This window comes from Zalophus californianus, chromosome 6, assembly GCF_009762305.2.
Source record: "Zalophus californianus isolate mZalCal1 chromosome 6, mZalCal1.pri.v2, whole genome shotgun sequence".
Classification (NCBI taxonomy): Eukaryota; Metazoa; Chordata; class Mammalia; order Carnivora; family Otariidae; genus Zalophus; species Zalophus californianus.
Genome location: NC_045600.1, coordinates 62942369 through 62965841, shown reverse-complemented (window position 1 = coordinate 62965841; position 23473 = coordinate 62942369). Strand labels below are relative to the sequence as shown.

Genomic DNA, 23473 nt, shown 5'->3' with positions numbered 1-23473 from the left:
TGAATAGTTTGGTCTTGCTGTGGTTCATTCAAGGATTATTTGAATCAAGGTGAACATTGGTTGAAAAGGATTGTGCAGACCTCTCAGCTTTCTTTATTACTATTCTAATGACTCATTCTGGAATTAAATCCTCTTATTTAAAGTGTTAAGAATAAAAACGCTCATTGGCTAAAACCAATTAATTTAATTATTAAGTTCAAACATACACAAGGCATTTTCTGAAGATGAGGGAAGGCACTCAGTTGAATGGCTCTAATTACTCTTTTGATCTATTTTACTACAAGTCAAAAATGGGCCATGATTATTCAATCAGAATATATCTTAGTTAAAAATTTTAAGGATGCATCTTAATTTTGATACTTTATCAAATGTTAGCAGTTGCAGATGTTTTTGACACTTTTTTAAAAGCAATCAATTTCATGATATTTTCTCCCATGGGGAAAAATAATGGTCATTTCACATGTTAAATGAGAAAAATAAAGCAAGAATGAAGGTCAAACTGATTTAGCACATCAAACAGTCTTTGTCAGCCAAGCTTAATATATCCTGAGTTTGTGGAACAAATGAAATTTTGCTGCTATGTTACACTTTGCTTCCAAACAACCATTACAACTGGTTTTATATATTGTGTGAGCATCAGACCATCAAACAGTGCATCTTTACTGACGTGTTGCTGCAGTGATGATCTACAGCAGCAATCTGCCATTTATATAAGGGCAAAATGTGCATCTATATTTAGTTGTGAAATTGGCCTATTATACTCTTGATGTTTACAGAGGCTAACATAAATTAATGATGACAGCTATGAGCAGTGCATTAGTTAAGCAGCAGAGTTCTTACCTTGAACTTGAAGGTTCCAGTTTTAACTTCCGGCATATACTATGCTCTTTCCTTCACACGTTAAAGGAAGTTTCTGAAATTATTACCTTTTCTTGGAGAGCATTAAGAGAGTCCAATTTGTGAGCTATGTAGTGTATAATCCTACCAGATAATAGCTGTTTATGCATTTCTCAATTATATTGCCTTGTGAGAAAGCCGATATTTACAATCATGAGGAGAAATACTCTTGAAAGATTTTTTTTTTTCTTTGCAGTAGGTTGATTTGATTGACTTTGAACTCTGTGATGCTAATGTGTATTGGGCCGTTTTATTGAAAGTAATGAAAGAAGGGCAAGCAGTGCTTATAGGATCTTTACTTTTTCCCTGGGAATCCTCCTCATTCTGCTCATGTCAGGGCAGGAGTTAGGTACTGGAGTAACTATAGATTTCACCGTTAACTATGACCAGAGATCTGACAAGTATGCAGGTGTTCAAAGGTTCATGAGTTAAAATGCTGAAACCTTTGATGAATTTTTGATGGCTGCATTTTTAATACAGGTCGACCTTCTTCCTTTGAGGCCGCATGCCAGATTAATTGATAAATAGTAGAAGTCTGTAGTGCTGGGTTCTCCTAAGCAAAACAAGTAGGAAAATCCATAAAAACCTGCCTTTCTGCCTCCTTAGAAGTACTTTAAAAAGGCAAAATTTAAAGTGGTTCTGACTCTACCTTTTCTTTCTCCTACAGTTGGAGGACCAGAATCTGCCATGGTCTTTAATAGAGATGGGTTATTGTATTCTAAAAGTTTACATGAAGGTGTTAAAACTGAGGCTGAGAGAGAGGACTTTCATGTAGACATAGTGTGAATCTATTGATAATGTCCTTATCAGGAGCAGGTCCACAAATACAATTATAAATTATATGAAAAGAACTGATACAAATCTGGCTATGAAGAAGTCATCGGAGAGGAAGAAATGTTTAAGTTGACTTCCTTTTGTTGTTCCTCTGTGACAATTATTTTGTTCCTTGTTAGCCTCTGTAGATCTCCAGCTATATTATTTCCATCATCATCATAACTATTTCTGTGAAATAGGAAATCAAAGTAATCAATTTTGCAAAGCTAAATTTGATAAGCCACAAAGGATAACTTACCTCTTTTAATTTAATGAGTCATCAAGTGCGAAGTTATCTGTTTCTTGCCACCATGAACAAGTGGCCCCATAAATAATTGACATCTTTATCCAGATCTGCGGCAGCTTCAGAGAGATGGAAAATACTGAGTCAATTTCATAATACTGACTTTGTGATAGTGACAGTGCCTGTTCTTTAACTTTTTACTCCCCCCCCCCCCCCACCGCCCCGTTATCTTTTGCTTGTTTCTGTCTCAAGTAGAAGTTCGTTATTTGGCCTTGCCCCACCCCTGCCAAGCTAATGCAACAAATGCTGCTAGCACTTCCCCATTTCCCCACTTAGCAGGCAGTATGGGTGAGCTCTCCATGGTTCTGGATTTGGGTTTTTTTTTGTCTGACATCAAGGAGAATTTCTATTTTTGGGAGGTTTTGAAAGATCACCTTTCTGCCAGGAGTACTCATAAGATCATTAGGACCAGTAATTATCGTTGCAGTTTTGAAGTTTTTCATAGAAGTTTTCACAATTCTCTTGAACAATTCATTCCCGTAGCAAGTGTTTGGATATTCTTTTTTTAATATATATATATAAACACAATTGCTTGCCTTGCAATTGAATGAGATTTTTTTCTACTTTAGTGAACTAAAAAAATGGTCACTTATTACTCCTAGTAAGAAAACCATTGATTTATGAACCTTTAATCACTCATTAATGGAATAGGTTTTATTTGGAAACTCATTAAATACAGCTGTGGTACACAACAGACTTTAGGCATAAGGAAGACTATACTGAAAAATGAATATCTTTGTAATAAAGGAGTTTTATTTTGCTTTAAGTATGCAATGTGATCTATCAGAACCAGTGACTAGAAATCATACTGGTGAAAGAGTGTGTACATTTTAAATGAGTATTGTGGACCTTAAACCATAGAACAATCAGTGTGAAGCAAGTTTAGGTTTTCATTTAATATATAGTATTATTATGTGTCAGGCGCCATTTTAAATATTTTATAAAAATTAACTCATTTAATTTTTTTTAAAATTTTTTTTTGTTATGTTAATCACCATATATTACATCATTAGTTTTTGGTGCAGTGTTCCATGATTCATTGTTTGTTCATAACACCCAGTGCTCCATGCAGAACGTGCCCTCCTCAATACCCATCACCAGGCTAACCCATCCCCCTACCCCCCTCCCCTCTAGAACCCTCAGTTTGTTTTTCAGAGTCCATCATCTCTCATGGTTCGTCTCCCCCTCTGACATACTCCCCTTTTCTTCCTCTCCTGTTATCTTCTTCTTTTTCTTTTTTCTTAAAATATGTTGCGTTATGTGTTTCAGAAGTACAGAACTGTGATTCAACAGTCTTGCACAATTCACAGCGCTCACCGTAGCACATACCCTCCCCAATGTCTATCACCCAGCCACCCCATCCCTCCCACCCCCAACCACTCCAGTAACACTCAGTTTCTTTCCTGAGATTAAGAATTCCTCATATCAGTGAGGTCATGTGATACATGTCTTTCTCTGATTGACTTATTTCACTCAGCATAACACCCTCCAGTTCCATCCACATCGTTGCAAATGGCAAGATCTCATTCCTTTTGATGGCTGCATAATATTCCATTGTGTATATATACCACATCTTGTTTATCCATTCATCTGTCGATGGGCATCTTGGCTCTTTCCACAGTTTGGCTATGGTGGACATTGCTGCTATAAACATTGGGGTACACGTACCCCTTCGGGTCCCTACAGTTGTATCTTTGTGGTAAATACCCAGTAGTGCAATTGCTGGATCGAACGGTAGCTCTAATTTCAACTGTTTGAGGAACCTCCATACTGTTTTCCAGAGGGGTTGCACCAGCTTGCATTCCCACCAACAGTGTAGGAGGGTTCCCCTTTCTCCACATCCCCGCCAACATCTGTCGTTCCCTGACTTGTTAATTTTAGCCAATCTGACGGGTGTGAGGTGGTATCTCATTGAGGTTTTGATTTGGATTTCCCTGATGCCGAGCGATGTTGAGCACTTTTTCATGTGCCTGTTGGCCATTTGGATGTCTTCTTTGGAGAAATGTCAGTTCATGTCTTCTGCCCATTTCTTGATTGGATTATTTGTTCTTTGGGTGTTGAGTTTGATAAGTTCTTTATAGATTTTGGATACTAGCCCTTTATCTGATATGTCATTTGCAAATATTTTCTCCCATTCTGTCGGTTGTCTTTTGGTTTTGTGGACTGTTTCTTTTGCTGTGCAAAAGCTTTTTATCTTGATGAAATCCCAATAGTTCATTTTTGCCCTGGCTTCCCGTGCCTTTGGCGATGTTTCTAGGAAGAAGTTGCTGCGGCTAAGGTCGAAAAGGTTGCTACCTGTGTTCTCCTTTAGGATTTTGATGGACTCCTGTCTCACGTTTAGGTCTTTCAACCATTTGGAGTCTATTTTTGTGTGTGGTGTAAGGAAATGGTCCAGTTTCATTCTTCTGCATGTGGCTGTCCAATTTTCCCAACACCATTTGTTGAAGAGACTGTCTCTTTTCCATTGGACATTCTTTCCTGCTTTGTCAAAGATAAGTTGACCATAGAGTTGAGGGTCCATTTCTGGGCTCTCGATTCTGTTCCATTGATCTTTGTGTCTGTTTTTGTGCCAGTACCATACTGTCTTGATGATGACAGCTTTGTAATAGAGCTGGAAGTCCGGAATTGTGATGCCGCCAGCTTTGCTTTTCTTTTTCAGTATTCCTCTGGCTATTCTGGGTCTCTTCTGGTTCCATACAAATTTTAGGATTATTTGTTCCATTTCTTTGAAAAAAGTGGATGGTATTTTGATGGGGATTGCATTGAATGTGTAGATTGCTCTAGGTAGCATTGACATCTTCACAATGTTGATTCTCCCAATCCATGAGCATGGAACGTTTTTCCATTTCTTTGTGTCTTCTTCAATTTCTTTCATGAGTATTTTATAGTTTTCTGAGTACAGATCCTTTGCCTCTTTGGTTAGATTTATTCCTAGGTATCTAATGGTTTTGGGTGCAATTGTAAATGGGATCGACTCCTTGATTTGTCTCTCTTCTGTCATGTTGTTGGTGTATAGGAATGCCACTGATTTCTGTGCATTGATTTTATATCCTGCTACTTTACTGAATTCCTGTATGAGTTCTAGCAGTTTTGGGGTGGAGTCTTTTGGGTTTTCCACATACAGTATCATATCATCTTCAAAGAGTGAGAGTTTGACTTCCTCTTTGCCGATTTGGATACCTTTGATTTCTTTTTGTTCTCTAATTGCTGTGGCTAGGACTTTTAATACTATGTTGAATAGCAGTGGTGAGAGTGGACATCCCTGCCGCGTTCCTGACCTTAGGGGAAAAGCTCTCAGCCTTTCCCCATTGAGAATGATATTCGCTGTAGGTTTTTCATAGATGGCTTTTATGATATTGAGGTATGTACCCTCTATCCCTATACTCTGAAGAGTTTTGATCAAGAAAGGATGCTGTACTTTGTCAAATGCTTTTTCTGCATCTATTGAGAGGATCATATGATTCTTGTTCTTTCTTTTGTTAATGTATTGTATCACGTTGATTGATTTGCGGATATTGAACCAGCCTTGCAGCCCAGGGATAAATCCCACTTGGTCATGGTGAATAATCCTTTTAATGTACTGTTGGATCCTATTGGCTAGTATTTTGGTGAGAATTTTTGCATCCATGTTCATCAAGGATATTGGTCTGTAATTCTCTTTTTTGATGGGGTCTTTGTCTGGTTTTGGGATCAAGGTAATGCTGGCCTCATAAAATGAGTTTGGAAGTTTCCCTTCCATTTCTATTTTTTGGAACAGTTTCAGGAGAATAGGTATTAATTCTTCTTGAAATGTCTGATAGAATTCCCCTGGGAAGCCATCTGGCCCTGGGCTTTTGTTTCTTGGGAGATTTTTGATGACTGTTTCAATTTCCTTAGTGGTTATAGGTCTGTTCAGGTTTTCTATTTCTTCCTGGTTCAATTTTGGTAGTTGATACATCTCTAGGAATGCACCCATTTCTTCCAGGTTATCTAATTTGCTGGCATAGAGTTGCTCATAATATGTTCTTATAATTGTTTGTATTTCTTTGGTGTTGGTTGTGATCTCTCCTCTTTCATTCATGATTTTGTTGATTTGGGTCATTTCTCTTTTCTTTTTGATCAATCTGGCCAGGGGTTTATCAATCTTGTTAATTCTTTCAAAGAACCAGCTCCTAGTTTTGTTGATCTGTTCTACTGTTCTTTTGGTTTCTAGTTCATTGATTTCAGCTCTGATCTTTATGATTTCTCTTCTCCTGCTGGGTTTAGGCTTTATTTGCTGTTCTTTCTCCAGCTCCTTTAGGTGTAGGGTTAGGTTGTGTATTTGAGACCTTTCTTGTTTCTTGAGAAAGGCTTGTATTGCTATATACTTTCCTCTCAGGACTGCCTTTGCTGTATCCCAAAGATTTTGAACAGTTGTGTTTTCATTTTCATTGGTTTCCATGAATTTTTTTAATTCTTCTTTAATTTCTTGGTTGACCCATTCATTCTTTAGTAGGATGCTCTTTAGCCTCCATGTATTTGAGTTCTTTCCGACTTTCCTCTTGTGGTTGAGTTCTAGTTTCAAAGCATTGTGGTCTGAAAATATGCAGGGAATGATCCCAATCTTTTGGTACCGATTGAGACCTGATTTGTGACCTAGGATGTGATCAATTCTGGAGAATGTTCCATGGGCACTAGAGAAGAATGTGTATTCCTTTGCTTTGGGATGGAATGTTCTGAATATGTCTGTGAAGTCCATTTGGTCCAGTGTGTCATTTAAAGTCTTTATTTCCTTGTTGATCTTTTGCTTAGATGATCTGTCCATTTCAGTCAGAGGGGTGTTAAAGTCCCCCACTATTATTGTATTGTTGTCAATGTGTTTCTTTGCTTTTGTTATTAATTGCCTTATATAATTGGCTGCTCCCATGTTCGGGGCATAGATATTTACAATTGTTAGATCTTCTTGTTGGATAGACCCTTTAAGTAGGATATAGTGTCCTTCCTCATCTCTTATTACAGTCTTTGTTTTAAAATCTAGTTTGTCTGATATAAGGATTGCCACCCCAGCTTTCTTTTGGTGTCCATTAGCATGGTAAATGGTTTTCCACCCCCTCACTTTCAATCTGGGGGTGTCTTTGGGTCTAAAATGAGTCTCTTGCAGACAGCATATTGATGGGTCTTGTTTTTGAATCCAATCTGATAGCCTGTGTCTTTTGATTGGGGCATTTAGCCCATTTACATTCAGGGTAACTATTGAAAGGTGTGAATTTAGTGCCATTGTATTACCTGTAAGGTGACTGTTAACTGTCTGTTGTCTGTGTTCGTTTCTGCTCTTTGCTGCTTTTAGGTTCTCTCTTTGCTTAGAGGACCCCTCTCAATATTTCTTGGAGGGCTGGTTTCGTGTTTGCAAATTCCTTTAGTTTTTGTTTGTTCGGGAAGCTTTTTATCTCTCCTTCTATTTTCAATGATAGCCTAGCTGGATATAGTATTCTTGGCTGCATATTTTTCTCGTTTAGTGCTCTGAAGATATCTTGCCAGTCCTTTCTGGCCTGCCAGGTCTCTGTGGATAGGTCTGTTGCCAATCTAATGTTTCTACCATTGTATAACTCATTTAATTTAATTTCAACAAGAACCCTTTGAAGCAGATAGTATTATCATCCCATTTCACAGATGAAAGAAACTGAGGGAGAAAATTAAATAAATTGCTCAAGTCTACATAATCAGTTAAATAATAGAACCAGGATTTAAATACAGGCATTGTGTCTCCACAATCCATGCATTTAACCTCTACCCTCTGCTAATGTGGAAGACATGCTGAGAGAGGCATCAAACAGAACTTAAGTGATAATCATGATTTGAGAGAACACAAAAGGACTTTAATAAATAGGCAATTTGAGGGTTGTCACCAAGTAAAAGATAGGTATTTGATTTTATTTCCCTGGTTTGATTTCTACTGTCACTACATGGGAAATTAAGTTTACTAAAGTGAAGGCCATAAGTGGCAACAGAGAAGGGAGTCTGAGAGGATGAATGAAGAAAGCAAAGAGGTGTTTAAAATTATAGACACTCTACCTAGACTCAGGGGGGAAAAGAAAGATGGTATAACAGAAGCCTGGTCAAATAAAATTACAAAGAATTATGGAGAAAGAGGGGATATGGCCCTAGGATTCAAACAGTTGGGCTTTCCCCCCCCAATACGTTTTATGATTATGATAATAATAGTTATTACTTAGATACTGTTTTCCATATGACAGGCGTTTTTCACTTTAGATGTATTAGCTCAGTTACTCTCAAGAATGTTATGAAGTAGGAACTATAATCATGTCCATTTTCCAGATGAGGAAATCAAGGCCTAAAGAGGTTGAGAGACCTAGAGAAGGTTGCCAAGCTAGTAACTGTATGATGGTATGAATACCCACAATCTGGCTGCAGAACCCACCCTACTAACCCCTGTGGCTTCCAAGAAAGTTTAAGGATGGGTTGACTATATTTTCAACATTCCTAAGTCTTTCCAACTTCTCAAAATTTTTCTTTGTTGTAAAACTCTAAAGTGGACTCTACCACATTTAGAGTTTAAAAACTATGTTAATTTTTAAAATCTAGAATTGTTTTTGAAGTTCACTGTTTCATATTTACCATATACTACTATGGAAATTATCATATGAGCCATTGCAGTGGTCCCAAGAGAGTGGTTTGCCATCCTCATGTTGTAGGATGATGAAATTGAGGCTGAAATTTGTTATGCCTATATCGTACCTATGAAAGACCAAGTGGGTCTTGTAATTCCTTCATCAGGACTCTTTCCACAAAACATATAACTTGCCAAGAAACTTAAAATATATGAGAGGATTAAAAGAATTACATTCAGGGACGCCTGGGTGGCTCAGTTGGTTAAGCGTCTGCCTTTGGCTCAGGTCATGTGGGATTGAGGTCCGCATCGGGCTCCTGGCTCAGCAGGGAGCCTGCTTCTCTGCCTGTCGCTACACCTGCTTGTGTTCTCTCTCTTTCTGACAAATAAATGAATAAAAATCTTTAAAAAGAAGTTGAAATCATTTCAATTAAAGAAAAAAAGAATTACTTTCAGTAAGCACTGTCCCCTAAATCTTCATTACTAGTATTTTTTGATTGCTTATTATCTATGCTTAAAAGTATAACTTCAGTAACATGTAAAATTTGTTGCCAAGTCTTAAGCAGAAACATACATTAATATTATTTTAACCAGGGATGGTTGTTAACGAGAGTTAATTATGGCAACATCAATGACAGAAAGAGTGGGGGAAACAACTTTATAAGTTTTATGAAAGGAAATTCTTAATATTAGATCATTACCCTTTTGGTTGTGAAGAAGCCCTTTGGAGATTCTGAATATCATTTACTATCTTCCCCAAAATATACAGTTTTGCATATGACTTGTAGATTTATTTATAAATAAATAAAAAATACATGTGTGTTTGTGTGTGTCTTTTGAAATTGTTGATTTTGTTGTTTTGTTGGTGGTGGTAATTGGTGAGGATGATAATATTGTCATCAGGGAGATTTAAAATTTTGATTTGCTGAGGATTAAGGAAGAGTCTCTTTTTTCCAGTTATCCAAAGACCAGGTGGAAGAACATCAGAGCAGTGGGAAGTTTGGACCCAGGGAGTAACTTATTGCTAATCTGAGGTTTTATCATTTTTTATGTGGCAGAGATCAGCACCACAACATTTTTAAAAAATATGTTTATTTATTTTAGAGAAAGAGTGTGTGTGCGCAAATGAAGGAAAGCGCAGAGGGGGAGAGAGAATCTCAAGAGGACTCCCTGCTGGGCAGAAGCGGGACCCAGAGTTCCATCTCAAAAGCCTGATGAGATCATGACCTGAGCCAAAACCAAGAGTCAGACACTTAACCAGCTGAGCCACCGAGGCACCCCAGCACTTTACATTTTATTCATGTGCAATCATTCCATTCTTTCTTTGGTATTCTAGAAGTACAGTGATAATTTTTGGTTTAGGACAGAATCTACAAATAAACAGTTTATTTTAAGTTTTAATGTAGTCCTCAATTCAGTTTGAGAATTACTTAGAACTGGGCTCTACTTCACAAAAGCAGGTATAAGATTAATCCATAATCTGTGTCATTGTTATAAGGTCTTTAGCTTAATCTCCTCCATCAGCTTCTGTATAACCTTTGTAATCCTTTGACTATATTTTATTGCTGTTGCCCTCAAAACCAGTTACTGCTTATTATAGACACAGTGCTGTTATTCTGAAAGTCTTCTCAACTGTGGTGTCTATATAATGCTGTGATATGGGAATCAGGGGTAGTATGGAGAAAAACAACAAGAAGGTGGGTCAGGAACACATGAAGTAAGTTCTGCCCGGTAGTTATTTTATTTTTTAATTTTTTAAGGATTTTATTTGAGAGAGAGCGCAAGCACGAGAATGGGGTGAGGGGCAGACAGAGAATCAGGCTCCCCATTGAACATGGAGCCCGACGTGGGGCTTGATCCCAGGACTGAGATCATGACCAGAGCTAAAGGCAGAGGCTTAACCCACTGAGCCACCCAGGCGCCCCATGCCCAGTGGTATTTTAGATAAGTCAAATGTCAGAGTTAGGTTAGGCAAGAGTGTTGTCCGGCAAGGCACAGAGAGGCATTAGTGTCCATGTATTTGCCTTCCTGGAGTGGAAATAGGAAGCCATTTCTCCTCTATCTAGCCCTTGGAGCCCATTGAATTGCTCTGTGTGATCTTGGGCTTTGCTTACCTTCTTCCCCATAGAATTAGTTTTTTTTTTCCCTTAAATTATTGATAAGCCTATGCATTAATAGCAATTTCAGAATAGTGGCCTAATCTACTTCCTTCAGTTGAACAGAGAAATTCCTAGTATGAATATTGGTAATGTTAATTAGATAACAAACGAACCCATTTGAGATTCTTTGAGCAACACGTATAAAGGGAAAGTTACATATAACATCCATGTAAAGCTACCTTCAAAATTGTCCTCCCAAATTCTTACCTCATTGTAAAATGCATCCCTGCTCATTTATTGGCCAAATGACATGTTTTATTAGGCTTGCATTGTTTTTTAAAACTTTAATTAGTTAATCTAAAATTAAAACATAAAATTGGAAATGCCATATAAAAATTCAGATTTTGTTCTCTAGAAAGAGAGACACCGAAAATCTGGCCACAGCATGTGTGCCTTCCTCTAGAATAGCCGTCTGCTGAAACTGTGCATGCTGTCCCTTTGCCTGAGCTGTTGTCCCCCAGGTCCTCTCCGTGGCCATCAGGCCTCTTCACTCATTGACATTCCCTGCCTTAACCCGGGGAGCCCTTGAGTTTATAACCTCTGCTCTAGAGCTCCATCATACTCACTCACTGAACAGCAGCAACAACAAAAATTGTAAGTTTAGCCTACCTTCTGGAGTACTATTTGATTATAAGAACACAAAGAGAGCAAAGCACTGAACTTGAACCACTGCCCTCTACAAGTGGTAGAGAAAACATGTCAAAGGACAGACATAGTTCCTTCGGCACAGCTGACCTAAATGGTGTTAGACAGATTGCCTTTACTATATAAAGGGAGGGATATGAATGGTTCTTATGTTAACCTAGAGCCTGGTTATACTTAAACTTTGTCAGATTTTAAGGTATCTCTCACTTTATTTACATAATTTTCAACAAGCCAGAATTGACTGTTTATAAAATTGCATGAAGGTCAGCCATGATTTTGGGAAATAAGTGGCATTAACATGCCTTTTCCTTGTAAATTAGCGATGTTTCTGCCTGAGGTTAACACTCGAGACATCAAGCGACAAAGGTTTGTCATCTGAGACTGCCATGATGCTGAAAATGATAACATTAACTTGTTCTAGTTCTGAGAAATAGGTTAGCTAATGTAGAATATTTTCCTAATAGAGTGAAACCGGTTGGGATATTGGCTTAGCAAGTATTTGACCAGAGTGTGATGGAATTACTTAAATTATGTAGGTACTCAATAAGATATTCTAAGTATCTGCTGTGAATACAATGTTTCTACCATGAAAAACATCAGGTATGCTGTAATGTCAAATGAAGTGTTATTGTCCATATTCTACTAATAGAGACTGGAGCTACATTGCTGAACTCATTTTGATCTGTTACTCTGGTCTTGCTTCCTTGCTTGTTTCTCTCTTTCTTGTTGTTTTATAATGGGAAGCCAGAAAGCTAGATTCACAGATTTTTAAAATGTCTTCAGAATTCCATAAAATTGATACTTACAAATGATTTTAATAGCACCTTGATACTGTAAATATTGCCCAATTACTTATCATCAGGGTCAGATTTGGGTTTTATTTCTTGTCAGACATAAAACAGAGCAATTCAGAATAGATGGAATTCTGTCAGATGCTCAAATACAACTTCAGTTGTGCCAGACTCTGCCCTCAGCAATGTGAGCAAACTTCAAACGGAAATGCACATGAACAGTTAAAAGAAAATGCTGGATCCCACCTGTTGAATCTTCTGTGAAGTAATATGTCTGTAATGTTGATAAGTTTTTAATAACCCATACAGGGCTTTATCTTTTAACATTAGATTTATCTTAAAGTTTGGCTTTTCTGGGCAATGTATTTTATTCTCCAGTATCTTAGAGAACCTATCCATCTACTAATGTATATTCATTAATAAAGAATTAAAGTTTTATCAACCAATTACCAACACATTTATAAATTTACATTGAAATCTTCATTTTCAATGGGATGTTTTCTTTATCTGACTTAAGGTCGTGATCCTTATGGAGGGCTGGAAGACATAAACACAGTTCACAGAATCAACAAATAAAATGTTGGTGTTTATTTACCTTTGGGGACAAGATGATAACTGAAATACATTTTTTAAAAATGGGTGCTTTTGATGGCTTAAGATTCCGTGGTGATAACAATGAAATGAACAAAATCATTAGCCTGAGAATAGATACATGAAGACTAGCCTCATCTTCTCAATTGCTTCTAGTGATAACATCAAGTTTCACCTGTAAATCTTAGGTCTTAGCAACAAAGAATATATCTCAATTCATGGCCAAATAGAGGAAAAAACCTAATAAGCAAACTCTTTTTCTTCACTGCACATAAGTTTGTGGCATGTTAAATCCAGGGGTAGACTTTGTGGTTTTAGTGGACATTGTCTAGAATTCATTTTACTGTGGTCCTAGAATTTGGAAGAAGATTGTGGTAGATTTTTGTTGGGGAGAAAAGGAAATAAAAATAAAACAATTTCTATCTGATGTAGAAGCACAAATTCTAACAAACACTTTTTCAATCCTTTGATTGCAGTTTACAAGCACTGAGAAAGGAGAAATCCCGAGATGCTGCTCGCTCCCGCCGGGGAAAAGAAAATTTTGAGTTCTATGAATTGGCCAAGTTGTTGCCTCTTCCGGCAGCCATCACTAGCCAGCTTGACAAGGCATCCATCATTCGACTTACCATTAGCTATCTGAAAATGAGGGACTTTGCTAACCAAGGGGACCCTCCGTGGAACTTGCGAATGGAAGGCCCTCCACCTAACACATCAGTAAAAGGTAAGTTTTAAGCCCCTGTTTCTTCTGGAATATGGTGGTCTGTAGGTGTCTCTAAGATGAAATGTTTACCATCATCCTTTCTTCTTTTCCTGCATATCAAATCCTTTAAAGGGATACAAATGTGGAAATCTGAACTCTGCATGAGAAAGACACCATGTGAAGGTGAAATAAACCTCTTCTATTTATTTTTTATTTTCCAAAAGTCTGTCAGCCTAAATATTCTATAGCTTTACATAAGGTTTCAGAAAAATGAGAATGAGATGACTTAACATTAAAGTGCTTCTTGGGTTTAATTTGTGTTATGCTAATACATGCAAATTATTGTTGATGGGTGGAGTATAAGGATTTTTTTTAAAGGATGGAACTAATATTTTCTGTCTTTAGTAACTAAAGAGAGGAAGGGAGCAGAGTCCAACTGTAGTAGGCATTTTGAATAATGATTTTACTGACTGATAAACAATTCACTTATTAATTTTTCAAGTCTCCATACCTATTGCCTAAAAACTGTTTGAATATAAACATATATTTGTCCTCCAAATCCTTGGTGCATTCTTAAAACTTATTAATTAAAGGTTTTTAGGTCTTCTTCACTCTAATACATAAGAGAGGTATTTTCTTTTGTTTAGTGAAACTTCTAGTAATTTATAGCATGTTTAGCATATTAATATGCATGCATATGTTTGTTGATGTATATTAGCATTGGCCATTGATTTTCTTTCTTTAATGGTGTGTTATTCAGGGCATTAGACTTTAAGGGATCTGCTAATTTCTTGTGCTCTGACCTTGTATCTAGATCCTTGGTGGACATAAAGCTGGGCATTTGGCAAACTTCTAGGCAATTCTGGGGGAAGGAATTAGGTACTTTAGTAAAGTGATTACACCTTGACAACTACCTTTGAAGTCCCGGTACTCCTGGCTATTGGAGAAATGGGTTCTGGTGGGGAGCTGTAACCTCTTAGAGGATTCAAATTAAAATGAGGGATCAAAAGCAGTGACTATTTACAATTGAGAGCTAAGAGGTGTAATCACATATATGTGCATGTGTGAATCTGTTCATATCTCTACATGGGTACTTACAAGCTGTGTTCCTTAGGCTTATGAGAGAAGGAAAATTAGAATTTAAATTGTAACAGGTTATTTCCCTCTAGAGCAGGGCAAACATTTTCCTAAATGGGCTATCTACGAACTGTTGGAGGCTTTGAGAGTCTCTCAACTCTGCCCCTGTAGCATGAAATCAGCCATAGACAATATGTAAACAACAGGGTGTGGCTGTGTTCCCATAAAACCATACTTCGCAAAACAGGCAACTGCCACCAGACTTGTCCTGCAAGCCATAGTTCACAGATTCTTGCTCTGGAGCAGAAGAATGACACTGAGAGGTTGAGAAGAATATACAGCAGAGTTAGTTCTTAAGGGCAGGATGTCGGTATAAGGTAGCAAAGTACAAATAAACCAAGTCACACTCATGCTGCCCTTTTACAACCCTTCTGCCCTTAAAAATGGAGCTGTCAAGTTGGTAATGTACCAATCTATGTTCCAGACACTAAAGTTGTAGCAGATTTTCCCGAGTTAAAGATGTGAATATAATCTTAGTATGTTGTATCCATAAGAGTTTATTCAGTAGACTGTCATCATGTTTATTTCAAATCATACAAAATGATGAGGGTAGGTGTAACAGGTCAGAAGTCACAGAATGTGCAAAATAGATCCTTGGGTCTCACTTTGAAATGCATTGATTGAGGGACTGGACTTGGCTTAACCTGTTTAGCGCAGTTACCTTTTATTTCCATTTTTTTTTTAATTTAAAGGGATGGGCAGTTGATAGGCTGTCTTGATAGCGGTGGTTACCAAAGTAGAAAAATGGTTCCGTGGTTTGTCCGTTCTTCTGTGGGGTGATAACCCTGCTAACTTTTAGAATCCTGACCTTTTAGAGATGTAAAATTCTAGCTCATGTAGAACCATGCCCTCATTTACAGACAAGGGAAATGACCTAGAAACAGTTTAAAGTCAAGTATTAGATTTAAAACGAGAATCCATTGTCTTGCCTCTCTGTTCAGTGCTCTAGGACATCATATTGTTTCTAGAAATGATATTTGGTTTGCATCCTTTATCGAACATTCCAGGTCAGGATCCTCTCAGTTTTGATTAGGACTGATAAATCATTTTTACTTTGTGGTAAATCAGTTAAACTCTATATTTATGATAAAGATGGACACAAAAGATAAAATACGATCTCCGCTGTCATGAGCATTTCGGTCCATGGAAGGACATGGTGATGTCAGTGAGAGAAATGGGAAGGTTGAGATGGGTATTTAGGAGGCTGGAAGGAGATAACCAATGTGATTATTTTGAAAATTCCATGCAGATGATGGCAGAGCGTCCAATTTGATACACGTGTACTCCCACTCCTATAAACGGGTGATAGTGAAGGTGTAAGCATAGTGACTCTCTCCCGTTGACTGTGGCTTTCTAAAGTTGCTAGGAATGCTGTGGGGACTTTCTGTAAGCTGGTTCTCCCGTACAATAGATGTGTATTTTATTGCTCTCCTCCCATTCTTTAAGGCAAACCTGTTACTTATTCTGATCAAACATTCATGAAACAACATCAAAAGAAATTCATTTTAATTTATTAAGGTCTTCTATGTTGTGCCCTTGAAGAAGTTCATGTGGATAAACAAGCTTATATAAATAGCCTGCAGCATCATGTGAAGTGCAGTTCATAATCCAACAATAAAACAATGGACATTATACTTTGTGCTTCTCCAAGCAGTCTCTTGAATAAACCTAAAGGCATTGGGAAATTTATTTGAAAAGTACTTACATGTTGTAGGCAATTTTTTTTTTAATGTGATGAGTTGTTCATGTTAATAATTAAATTTCAAAGCTTGAATTTAAATTTGTCCCACACAACTATATAGAAACTTAATCATTTTAATTTACCGCTTCAGAAAGGTCCTTCGCTCTGCCCTGTATTCATCACATCTTTTCTTAAAAGTCTATAAAGGTTGATGAGTTTGTTTTGTGATGCCCATTGTGTATAGATTATTACAAGTTATGCTTGCAGAAAGAACACTCAGGTGACAGTGTGTAATGTGTCCTGAGTCAATTACTTCATGGAAATGATATGTTAAGCATTTGGAAGGTAACAGATAGTTTTTTCCATTATTTTAGAAATATCTGTATTGTTATAATACAGATCAAATCTACAATGAACATTATGCATTATTCAAGAAATGACCAGGCATTCTCAGCAGTGTTTCAGCTAAATAACTGATGATTGTAACCTTTAAAGAAATCTCATTGTGGTGACTGTTGGTAAATCACTTCTCCATTCATAGTAATCTCTATTTAGAGGCTATCTAGAAACCATTATATCTTTTATTAATCTTAAAAGCAATAGCTGCTGATTTGACATTTGCTAAAACTAGATAAATTTTCTGTCTTTTTAATATCACAGACTTCAGTCAATTTTTGGTGTATATCTGCTACAACTCTATTAATCCAGGAATATTTACCACTGTAAGCATAAGTTTTGTTTCAATTTAAGCATCTCAACTTTTAAACAACAGTTTGTGTATGTGTGTGACAGGTAACAATGCTAAGATATGTAAAATATAAGACATTTTTAGCCTTTCAAAGGAAACCGTTGAAAAATATTGCAAGACAACTGGTGATTAAAATTGACTGAACACATGAGGGAAGAACTTTACTATTTTCATAGAATTTTCCTTCACTCTGTAAGGCTCCTATTGTAAAGGAAGTGGTAGATATTTCTTTTTTTTTTAAATAAGAGCAGTTATTTTTTTTAAGAGGTTTTATTTATTTATTTGACAGAAAGATAGCACAAGTAGGCAGAGGGAGAGGGAGAAGTAAGGCTCTCCGCTGAGCAGGGAGCCCGACGTGGGGCTCGATCTTAGCACCCTGGGATCATGAACTGAGCCGAAGGCAGATTCTTAACTGACTGAGCCACCCAGGTGCCCCGAAAGTGGTAGATATTTCTGAGAGGAGAGACCTGCAGGTCTTTATTCGAGGAATGCATGATCTGTCTGTAGCCAAATACCAGATTGTTACTTTAGCAATCATGTTTCAGGGATCTGTTTAAAACAGTCATGTGTAGCAACTGAGTATAGGACATCTTTCAGAGTAACACTGAATTACTACTATACTGGTTGTTCCCCAAACTTAGATAGCATTTTATAAAAATGGTTCTGTTACCATAGAAGGTAGAGAATCCAAGACTGTCTACGTGGTTTTTCTTCTTGGTCTAAGCAGCTCAGAGGTCTTCCAGTTCCTGTTCCGGCATTTTACTGTGTGCTGACATACATTTACTTCTACCAACCGACATTCATACCTGGGGACAAATGGCCCACTCCTCATTATTAAAAAAAAAAAAAAACACATGAAATGCAATATCTTAGAATCAGTGCACAAGCATGTACACCAGCCTGTGGTATTCTTTCTTTTTACACAGGCAAATGGTAGTACTCAGATTGAACCCTTAGGTTCTGAACAAAAGCTTTCCCATCCGGGGTAGGAGAGCAGGATAAAAGACAGCTACTTGATTCTTATTTGGTTCCTATTCTTGCCTCTACCACCTTCAGTAGACTGGGGGCCCAACTCCCTGCTGTAGTCTCCAGTTTCACTTACCTCGATCTAAAGTCAGGGGTGGGAGGCGCCTGGGTGGTTCCAGTCGATAAGTGTCTGCCTTTGGCTCAGGTCATGATCCCAGGGTCCTGGGATGGAGCCCCACGTCGGGCTCCTGGCTCAGCAGGGGGTCTGCTTCTCCCTCTCCTTCTGCCTCTCCCCCTGCTCATGCTCTCTGCTCTCTCTCTCTGTGTGTCTCTGTGTCTCAGTGAATAATAATAAAAAAAATCTTTAAAAAAATAAAAATAAATAAAGTCAGGGGTGGCACCATGGGGAGCCTGGGTGGCTCAGTCGGTTCAGTGTCCAAATCTTGGTTTGGGCTCAGGTTGTGATCACAGGGTCGTGGGTTCAAGTCCCTGAATCAGGCTCTGTGCTCAGTATGGAGTCTGCTTCTCCCCCTCTCTCTCTGATCCTCCCCCCACTCATGGTCTCTCCTCTTTCTCTCTCAAATACATACATACATACATACATACGTACGTACACACGTACGTACGTACATACGTATGTACGTACATACATACATACATACGTACGTACATACATACATACATAAAATCTTCAAAGTCAGGGGTGGCACCAAGTGGAAACGAGGCCAACCAAAAGCTGAGCTGCCAATGTTCTCACCTGTTTATTTTGGTAGCAAGTGCCAGGTTTTGCTAGTATACGGAAATACGATGAGATATAATTGCCTTTTCTTAGGTATGCTTCCAGGAGGGCTTTTTAATTACATGTTGTTATCCTTTTAGAGCTCTCTAGTTAAGTTATGACTTCTGAAGGAAGTTTCTTGAAGAACTGGCCTTTTACTTTATTATATTTACGTCATGACAGGACAAGCCTTTATATCGCCACGCTTCCCTAGGATTGTCATCTCTAGAGCTTGGGCATGAAGGGCTTTCCGACAAATGTGGACTTGGTGGTGGCAGGGTACTTCTCTGAGACTGTAATTCTGTGCAGTTCTTTATTTTCTCAGGAGAAGCTTCGCTCTCTACAGAGGGGTCTGGTCCACATTCAGCATGAAGCCTGGAAGGGCACTGCTAGTTTCCTGTCACACGCCCCTGTCAGAGAGTTGGACTGGTCACCATTACCTTCAGTGCGCCTGGCACTGTTGCACATCCAGAACTACCCTCAACTCCAAACGCTGATTCAGGGGAAGCCAGGTTGGGAGCGTGATGACTGACAACACGTGCATTCTCTTGTGTGCTAGTCAGCCGGTGCCAGGGCAGCAAGCCGTCAGCCTATCTCAGCAGCAAGCCGCAAGGCTTTGACTCCTCGGGTTGCTCCGGATCTTTCTGGGGGTGGGCAGATTGAGGCTGAGCTGAGCTGGGTGGTTTACTTCTTGCCACAGCTCTGTCTGGGCTTGCCTCCTTCCTCAGGGGTCAGCTCAGGTCCCCCCTGTCGGGACAGCAGAGATTTGGGAGAGGCTCTTTTCGTGGTGAAGGCAAAGGTGTAAGAGGGATGAGCAAAAGACAGAAGACTTCTTCTGGAATTTTTTGTGGAGACTTTTGGAAATGTGGACAAAAGAGTGCGCAAGTACTTTTGCATTCTGTGTCGGGATTCATCAGTGTGTTCCTCTGTCTGCTGTCATCTTCTTTGTCGCTAGCGATACTGAATACCTCAAACCATAAGTTTGTACCTTTGTACATTCCACCAACTAACCAGAATGCCCCTTTCTTTCTTTTGGTTTTGCTGGATCCTTGTTCATCTTTAAAAACCCAGCTCACATGTCGCTTTCTTGGGTACATTTTCTCTCCTTCCCCAGAACATTAATTATTTGTTCCTATAGGTTACTGTTAGAGTCTTTTTTTGCTTTAGTATCAATTCATAATTCATTTCTTACTATACCTATCTCTGTCTTTAGACTGTGAGCTACTTGAGGGAACAGTCTGGGACATCTAATGCATGTCTATATCTCCACGTACAGGGCCCAGGAAAGTAAGGATTTAGCCATGTTTATTTTAAATTAAATTACATAGTACCACATTGCATCTTGGGATAGCTATTAGCTGACGAGAACTGTGGGTGACTCTAAGTCATAGGCTGGGATGAAGAAAGAAAAGAGTTCAAAAAAGGAAGGGTGGAAGAAAAATGGAGAATAATAGGAATAGTGTGAAACCGAAGGGAAAATAAACAGTGTATGGAGTAGGAGCTAGGAGGCGTGGTACCCCCTGCCCCACGATGAGCTGCCTTCTCCTGCCACCCGTTTTCTCTCATGTAATGTACAGGCTAAGGAGTTGGCAGTTAAAAACAATAGTCTTAGGAAACCCATGTCTTGGGTGTATAAATTCAAGTTTATTCGATCAGTAGCCGAGTATTTTCTCTTAGTTTTCTGCTGGCTGTTGTGGGGGCATATGGAGAAAGGATGAGGCATAGTCCTGGCCTTGCAGTATTTACCATTTATTGAGAAATAAAAGTGGAAGGGAAGGAGGGAGGGAGAAAAGAAGGAAAATGAGAGCTTTTGATAAAATTAAATAAACAGTATGACCTAGGTTAGAAAGGCCTCTCTGGTCCTCAGTTTCTCCTTTGAAGTTTCCTTTTGGGAGTGGTTCTGGTCTGAGTGATTACTGACTCTCTAATCCCAAACCCCAATTTTTTAGAAAGGATTTAGCAAATTTTGTCTCAAATTAGCTTCTCCTGAGACCGTTGGGGTTTTTTAAAGCTGTTGATTAGTAATTTCAAAAGCCACGTGCTCCAACTTCTATTCTGCTAATATTTCTGTTTTCCTTCTCTTTTACTTAATTCCCCTTTACAGGAAGGTATCGCGTCTCCCTGGTGCTTTGGGCTCAAAAATACATGATGTAGTTCCTTCTCTTAACAGATTTTATCCGCTGATTATCAAGATTTGCATACGCGCAATCATTATAAATAAAAAGAGGAAAATAACACAGCATACAGTGAAATTTTAAAGTAAACAAGCCAAGCGCCAGATATATGATATAGACAAAATATGAACCTAAAACTTTACATGTTTTTGATTTGCTTTTTACTCTTGGCAAAATCACAGGGGACATACTTACATTCCATGTCACATTCAACTTATTTTAAGAAGTCTACCAGTTGTTGATAATGTAATATTTTAGTCATGGCATTGCCTTCTACTACACTGTACTCACTTATTTAAGACTTTGAAGTTTATGTGCCCTGTTCTTTAGGGCTGGACTTCTTCAACGTGTTTTTGTTCGCCCTATCACCTCTTGCAAAGCACAATATATAGTTTCAGTGCTCTGCAGATAACAATATTTCATGGGTATAGCGAAGAAGGAGTCACCTCTGACTGCTTTATATGATTGAAATTGTACTGTGGCTTTAATTTTCAGAAACAGCTTTCTTGATACTGTGCATAACTCTTGGCTGTGCCTTAATAAACATGTGACCTCCACCTGTAAAACTAATGTGGCTTTGAATACTGATTGACTGCAGCTTTTCACACCCTTTCTGGGTCCATAATATGTCAGCAAATGTCAGTGCGTGGGCAGAAGGAGGCCGAAAGAATGTGGGGCTTAAAGATTGTACAGATCATCTGTTTCAGTCCCCCTGCGATTGTGTTGAGGAAACTGAGAGAGAAAGAACTTTAGTGATATAAACAATGCCAGTAACAGATTTGGAACTAGGATTCGGACCTCTGGAATTCCAATTCAGCACCTTTACTCCATAATAAAGAGCGTTTCCTTTCTCAGTTCCGCACAGGTCACCAGCTGCCCGTAGGCATGCCTTTCCCCACTTGTATTGTACATGGACGTGTGTGCACATACATGGCTCATGTGTAGAGACCGGCCCTTTTCAGATCAAATGTTACTGTATCCAAATTCATGAAACATTTTGAGGCTATTCAAAGACAAAGGAGTCCCAATTCAATGAAAAAAAAAAATCATTTAAGGCATTAAATGCTAAAATTAGGGGAGACTGCATGAAGGGTGTATTGGAGATCTCTGTCCTAACTTTGCGACTATTCTGTGAATCTAAAATTGTTCCAAGATAAAAAGGTTCTTTTTTTTTTTTTTTTTAAAGCACTATAATGTACTCTAATGACAGAAACATAAAAACAGACCTCGGGGCGCCTGGGTGGCTCACATGGTTGAGCGTCTGACTTCTGCTCAGGTCATGATCCCGGGGTCCTGGGATCAAGCCCCATGTCGGGGTCCTGGCTCGGCGAGGAACCTGCTTCTCCCTCTGCCTCTCTCCCTGCTCATGCTCTCTCTTTCTTTCTCTCTCTGTATCTCTGTGTCTCAAATGAATAAATAAAATCTTCAAAACAAAACAAAGCAAAAAAAACAGACCTCTACCCAAATGGAAATGTGTTCTGTCCCAGGTTCCTGCTGTTTCACCTGGTCGCTGTTGAGTGCTCAGAGGCTCATGCTTCTCTAGGGCTTCGTTCCTGGTCTTATTCCTTAAGAAATGTGATTAACTGACAACTGCAGTGTCATCATTCGGGATATGGAAGAAAAGAACATTGATTAAGCTGTTTACACAGTTTTCTCAAAAAGTTTATAAACCACCTCGTCCCATCAATAAGGAGTCACACGAGCCCAGTTGTACGGCCCTGGTTATTCTCCCTCCTTTCTTCACTGAAAGTTAGAACTAGTGTTATATTGTCTGTCTTCACACTCTGCCCAGTGATCACCCCGAAGGGGAAGTTAGAGAGCCAAGACAAAAACTAGTGAACAGATTCTAGGACGGGGGTCGGGAAATGTGTTCTGGAAAGGAGCAGATGGTAAGTACTTGGGCTTTTGTGGGCCGTGGAGTCTCTGCTCCTGAGCCCTACCGTTAGAATGCAAGAGCAGCCACAGACCACCTGTGCGCAGCTGAGTATGCCCGAATGTCAATAAAACTTTATTTGTGAATGCTGAACTCTAGTTATGACATACCGTGAAACCTTAAGAGTTTTTTGTAACCGTTTAAATTTTTTTTTAATTCTTATTTTATGGGTTGTATAGAGACAGATAGCAATATGGATTCGACCTGCACGCTGTAGTTTACCAAGCCCTGTGAAGAGCTTCAGCACTGGAAGGGAATTAGGGACTTTTTTAGAACCCACGTGGTAAGCAGCATATTACTAGTAGTAAAGTGTTGAGCCTTGCAGTTGTTCTAAAAGTGTATTGATGATAATAAATGGTGGGTAACATGCCTCCTGAAAAACTTATGTTTTTATCTTCAGAGCTAGTGTGTGTTCGTGTAATCTACTTACTTACTGTGATAGCCAGGATAACCAAATTGTATGCCAGCCAGGGGCGTGGTGGTGAGTAATTTCCTAGGTTTCCATGGGTGTGTACTGTTCTCTACATGGTGTGTATTGCTGAAAACCTAAGCGACAGTCCTACTAAGTCA

At 38.7% G+C, this 23473-nt stretch overlaps 1 protein-coding gene across 1 annotated transcript in view; it reads left to right on the top strand.

Annotated features, from left to right (window-relative positions):
* NPAS3 (neuronal PAS domain protein 3) overlaps positions 1-23473 on the top strand; it is an 841130-nt gene that overhangs the window by 248741 nt on the left and 568916 nt on the right. The window contains 2 exon segments of the mRNA XM_035728203.1: positions 13263-13507; positions 13619-13669. Of these exon segments, the coding sequence (XP_035584096.1) occupies positions 13263-13507; positions 13619-13669 (296 nt within the window).